The following is a 6,211-nucleotide window of genomic DNA, read 5'->3' as shown; positions in this document are numbered from 1 at the left end:
GGTCGGCGCTCGCCCTCCGCTCCCCCCAACCCCCACCCCGGAGGCGCCGGGCCCCTTGGATGCCGCCGAGATGGGCAAGGTGCTGTCCAAGATCTTCGGCAACAAGGAGATGCGGATCCTGATGCTGGGTCTGGACGCGGCTGGTAAAACCACCATCCTGTACAAACTGAAGCTGGGCCAGTCAAGATCCGTCCCCTCTGGAGGCACTACTACACGGGCACGCAAGGGTTGATCTTTGTGGTGGACTGCGCCGATCGCGACCGCATCGACGAGGCCCGCCAGGAGCTCCACCGCATTATCAACGACAGGGAGATGCGGGACGCCATCATCCTCATCTTCGCCAACAAGCAGGACCTGCCTGACGCCATGAAACCCCATGAAATCCAGGAGAAACTGGGCCTGACCCGAATCAGGGATAGGAATTGGTACGTGCAGCCCTCCTGTGCTACTACAGGGGATGGACTCTATGAAGGGCTGACATGGTTAACATCCAATTATAAATCCTAATGAGAGAATAACTATTTAGTCTACAAAGAATTAAAGAAAAAAAAATAACCCACATGGCTTTCCGGAAGAATGATTCTCTACTGAAAAGTAAAACAAAAGCATCCATAGGATTATGATCACCTTTCTCCAGTTACCACCCTTTCCTTCTGCACACTTGACTGGATTCCTGTTTTAACTCTTCTTGCTTGGCGTTAGGATGCTCTAATCTCCAAATGTGACACGAACACAAGCACTAGATGCTATGGCAGACTTCCAGCAAACAGGGGAAAGACACATTGTAGACTTGCTAAGTAACTTTTTTTTTTTTTTTTTTTCCTCTTGATAGCCCTTAAGATGGTTTGATTATTTTGGGGGATGGTTGGGGGAGGGGTACCATTTCCAGTGTATGCTTTCTGGTTCTACTTTTTTGATTATATATATATTTTTTTTTTTTCCTTCTATCACTTGCTGTAGATTGCTACCTTTTTGCATTCATGCAGAATATGTTGATAGGTCTACTTCATCTAGTAAACTGAAAATTATTGCTTAAAATCAAACTGCAGTCTGTCTTTTTATATTAAGGACTTTTTTTTAAAGTTCTGTTAATCTGTAACTAAATAGTGACTCTCAGTCTGTCTTCATATCTCAGACTAATAATGAAACGAATTCTTGCCTACAGTGGCAGATAGTGAGAATACCACTGTAGCATGTTCAAAGTGCATATCAGGCGTAACGTTAACTAGGTAATGTAAGAACTGCTTTGAAATGTCAGCTGTGAAGTTCTGAACCATACATCATGCATGAGAAGGGATGCAAATAAGTTCCCCATACTACATAGCAACCATATAGCAAATAAGACATGAATGATGTAATAGTTCCAGGGTAGATACCGTTCAGTTTTTGTCTTGCATTGCAAACTTAAATGATGTTTAGCTGCAGTTTTTGCTACTCGTGTCAGTCTCCGATTCAATGCAAGATGGGTTCCTTCCAGAAAATGCAGCAATAAGGTGTAAGCGTTGCAACTAGTTTTACTTTCAATCACAGATGTTTAGGCAAAAATCTAGCACCGACTTGCCTGTCTTGCGATCGAGACAAATTGCTTTCATCTCAAGGCAGTTGAAGACATCTAAATCTTAAAAGGATTTCTGATTCTTTCTAACATGCATGTAGTGGAGACAGAAATTTTTTTTTTTTTCCTTCTTTTCCATTTTGTAGATTTCCGAAGGGGCGAGTTCCGTGCTAAGCTTTAAATCGAGCTCGGTAATTCTGGCATCTGACTAATAGCCATTTTGAGGAAATCGCTCACTGGTTTAGTTTTCCAAGACTCGACTGAACTCGTGCAAGTAGTTGCGGTCTTCGCCATCTGTCTCGGTAGCCGGTTGTTGCTGTAGTCCTGTAGGAAGAGGGAACTATGTTGGATGTCTGAAGCCCATTGAGTAACTACTAATGAGAGCGGGGAGGAGAGAGAGAGAGAGAGTATATGACTATGAATGTAAACTTCCATAATTAGTTCTTAAAGGGCAAGCAGCTCATTTGCCAATCACAGTTTGCAGATGTGGCTGGCAAAAAAAAACCCCCACAACCCACCCAGAACAAGTATTAGTATAAAACCTCAATCAAGTATTAATGCTGGGTGCAAAAAAACGTTAAAGCAGCTGGTTCTTATTCAGCCTTAAGGATTAACTTCAGATTTCCTCAAGGAGTTAAACTCGATTGGGGAATTCTAGGAATGTATGCTACAAAACCAGAAGAAAATGGCTTTTTTTCTTTTTTTTTTTTCCAAGGATATGAGTTTTACATGAAATTGGGGGCATTACACTACATTTCTGCAGTGTTGACTCTACATGCAAAGTACATTGTGTATGGAGCTCTTACCAAAGATGTACGGGAAGATAAAAATACTGAATTCACTTCTGAAATTGAATGCTTTGGACCGCTTAAAAGTTCCTTTAGACCACGGTTCCAAAAGTCTTATCTTGATGTGGGTTGCAAATGGGACTGAATGGGTTCTTGATGCTAGAAGATAGAGCATGGATTGACTGTAAGCCTTCCTAAGTTAAAGAGAGTCTGCAAAAGCTTAATGTGGAATAACTCTTAAATCTCGGCTCTAAAGAAGAGGAGGTGAGATTTTTTTTTTTCCCCTCAAGGCTTTTTGCCATTGGAATATCATTGCTCTATTTTCTAGCTTTTTTTTTTTTTTTCTGTTGATGTAATTTAACAAATAGCGTGGTGGTATAAAGACTAAAAATTCAAGAATATGGTTACTGTTTTCTTCTGGAGCATAAATAAAATAGCCAAGCACAAAGTAAATGCCTAAACTGGAAAACTTGAAGCTCTATTAATGGTTCTTGAACTTTCTTAAACCTATTCTCAGTCAACTTGAAGACTTAAATAACTTCATTTTTCGTCTAAGTTGATTTACTGTGTTTTCAAGTGCTGGGGCAGACTTCTTTGCTAGACTTTGCATTAAGTTGAATTCACAATTTTGTATTTCCTTAGTAACTTTGTTATTCTGTTTTTGTAGGTGAAAGGAAACTGATTATGCTTCTGAATTTTTTTTTAATGTTTGGGGGGGGGGGGGGGAGAAAAAGTTACTGAAACATGTGGCAGAGATGTCAAAAATAAATGGCCATTGCTACTGAACAAAATATAAAGGTTTCACTTTCAAGATGTCCTTTATAGGTTGTAGCTGAACCTCACCACGAACTAGTAGTGTCTATCGGGCAGTAAACACAGCCTGTAGGATAAAGTGGCAATCTGTAAGAAATCCTATGATTTAAAGACTAATCTGGAGTTTAAGTGCATCAATTTGTGTTCATGTGAATTTATGGAGTAAGTTTTGAATGGCGTTAATCGTGTCTGATAAGTGAATGAGTTTGTAGACTGTGATCTCCCTGACTAAAGTAAACAGGAATTTTGTGTTCTCAATATGGCTGTAGTGTTGGTAAAGAACTAATAAGCAGAAAATAAAGCAATTATACAGCGGAGCTCTCCTGGTATGTTACTTATATTTAATTATGAGAGAAACAGAAAGGGGCAATATGGTGCTGGAGTAGAGCGTTCTGCCGACATAAAGAGGTCTCTGTTCCGTATCTCACAGTTTTGAAAGCCCGTCTGTAATTCCTTTGAGACTTAGATTATAAGTGGAAAGGCTGATACTTCTTTAATACTCCCACTTGCAGTTACCAATCTTTAGCAAACTTTAGGGTCAAATTTATACTGCCATGGTGCCAGCCCCACGTAACTTGGGAAGGTGACCAGCTCCGTGAGAGGGCACGGAGGGACTGTCGCTGGGCAGGACGGTGCCGTGTGTCACGGAAGAAATTTCTTGGTCGGAAAGGGAAGATACTGGGCCAGTGTAGAAAATGCAGCGACGGACAAAAGGGTCGATGAGTGAATAGGGGTGCTTGTGGAGTGACAGATGTGAAGCTGGGACGTCTTTGGTGCCTCAATAGGGCACGAGCGAGCCGATAAAAGGACTTGGGCAGGTGCAGCAGGGAATGCGTGGGGGGGCCGGCACCCGAGCAGCAGGCTGGGGTGCATGCAGCGGGCTACGGTTACTGCAACAGCTGCCGTCCTGCGGGCCCGAGGAGAGGCAGCGATGTCACAGGAACCACCCACGGGTCCCAGCCTGAACCGGGCCGTCGGGCTGCTCGCGCTCGGGCAGGGGCTTTGCTGACAGAGGGGATGGCGGAGGTTTTGAGGTAGCTCCCGGCACCCACAGCTGCGGGTGTCAGGCCGGGCATCAGCCGCTCGGAACTGTTGTCTTGTTGCAAAGCTTTCGGGAATCGCCAGGAGATGTTATTCAGCCAGGTGGGAGTACCTGGGTGCAGGGGCGGTGTGCCCACCACAGCTGCGATACTCCGCAAAGCCTTTTTATTCCAGGGTGTTTAGGCTAGGCTCTGTCTACCTGAATGTCAGTTAAGGGCGTGGCTGTGTAAATGAACTTACTCTGACTTAATTAAACTACTTGGAGATTGGAGACAAGGCTCCAGAAGAGTAAACTCACGTCTCTTTCATTGTAGTAGTTAGTCATTCTTCAAAATGTCAGCACTTATCGTTTTAAATCGGACCTTTGTTACAGCAGCAGTTAGCGTGACTCCCGAGAGCACCCTTCCCGAACCGTGCCGTGACTCACGCTTCAGCAGGGCTTTTTTTTCCCCCAGTCACAGGGCCGCAGTCCTCACGGACAGGGTTTGGAAAAAATGCGCCTGCCATCCCTAATTGGAAATTAACCCGGCTGATACGATAGTCCTCCCAAAGGAATGTCTCTCGGTTTAAAAAATTAGTTGCATCGTCAAAACTGGCCGCAACATCTGTGTTAGCCGGTGGCTTTGCCGATGGACCTGAGCTGGGACTTGTCGCTGGGAACTGAGAACGGGAGAAGCGACCGCCGGCAGCGGAGAACTTGCTCTGGAGCGTGGCAGCAGCCTTGGCGTGGGCACCGTGACTCAGACCTCCCGCTAACGCACGGTTGTGCTTTTTATCTTGGATTTGTTTCTAGTATCTGCCCAGCCTGAAGGGCTCAGTATGTGGAATCTGAAATCACCTTGGCTTTGGCATTTTCGGGGTGTGGGGGGGGAAGCGTCAGCTTTCAAGGGCTGTTGGTGAGTCAGTGGCAGCTCCACTTACTAACTCTGTTCCTCTTCTGACTCCGGCACCGGCGCTGCTCAAGTCTGTAAGTTTCAGAATTCTGTCTAAGCAGACGCTCTCAGGACTTCAGGCCGAGGTGGATGACTTGAGCGCCGCAATCCATCTCGCTTTCAAAATTTGGAGCGCCACGAAGAGCAGTGTAATTTTAGCCCTGCCGTCAGTTCTGAAGGGGTGAAGCGGGTGAGTCAGAGCCCCGTGGTGCTCGGCAGCGAGGGGTGCATCCCCGTCAAGCGCCGGGAGCTTGTGTGAAAGGCGGCTTTTTATAGGTGGTAAACTGGGTATGCGGTGTTTTGTCCAGGAAGTCGCTCTTGTCTTGCTTAAGAACAGGTATCTCTGGCCTCCTTAAAAAAGAGAGGGGAGGGGGGGGGAAGTAAAGATGTGAGTCATCTGCTGAGTTCTCCAGCCTCAGAGTCTCACAGCGGTTAAACAGGCTCAGGCCCTTGCTTCGCCTCAAGAGAAATGTTTTGCCTTCCGGAGGATGCACTTCGCTCCTCTGTTACTGGTTTCTTTAGTCGCATCTTCTAGGACAGCATTAGTTAGAAAAAAATACTGAGGCAGGATTTAATGGGTGTCTGTTTTGTGAGAGAGGGAAATTGATAACGCTTGAAAACTGATAACGCTTGAAACACTTTTTTTTTTTTCCGTAGGAGTGTTCAGATGAGTGCAACCACCAGCAACTCCTGGCTCAGTATAGGTACCCCTTGGGCCCCGACTGCCCTTCAGGCTCGGTGAACACTCACTCAGTGGTTAAAAGAGAAGAGAAGGAAGCCGAGGTGTGGGTAACAAGCTGAAGTCCTGAACTTGTTTCTGTGTCTGTGCCTAGAATGGATTCCTTGTTTGAAATATAATGGGGGTAACGCTGCCTGGGCCAGGCGCCGGCTTCATCCCGAAGTTTCTTTCTGATGGAGCAGGAGGGGAGGGGAGGTTTTCTCTCTCGTCATTGCGGGAGATGAAAACTTGTGGAAAACTGCAGCAAAACGCTGCGTTGCACACCAACGGTTGTTTGGCTGTGGCACTCTTGATTCACGTTTTGGGGGGGGGGGGGGGGAAGGACCCAAAGCAAGCTTACCCG

The 6,211-nt window shown here is 45.7% G+C and overlaps 1 protein-coding gene across 1 annotated transcript; it reads left to right on the top strand.

Moving 5' to 3' along the window:
* The first annotated feature begins 6 nt into the window (after window positions 1-6).
* Window positions 7-3,473, top strand: ARF6 (ADP ribosylation factor 6). Its single transcript, XM_009289859.2, is given in 2 exon segments — window positions 7-179; window positions 182-3,473. Coding segments are annotated over 2 exon segments (435 nt in total). The 5' UTR covers window positions 7-70; the 3' UTR covers window positions 508-3,473.
* Window positions 3,474-6,211: the final 2,738 nt, after the last annotated feature.

This window comes from Aptenodytes forsteri, unplaced genomic scaffold (assembly GCF_000699145.1).
Source record: "Aptenodytes forsteri isolate BGI_AS27 unplaced genomic scaffold, ASM69914v1 Scaffold76, whole genome shotgun sequence".
Taxonomy (NCBI): domain Eukaryota; kingdom Metazoa; phylum Chordata; class Aves; order Sphenisciformes; family Spheniscidae; genus Aptenodytes; species Aptenodytes forsteri.
The sequence above is the reverse complement of the archived record's forward strand: the minus strand, read 5'-3'. Positions and strand labels throughout refer to the sequence as shown.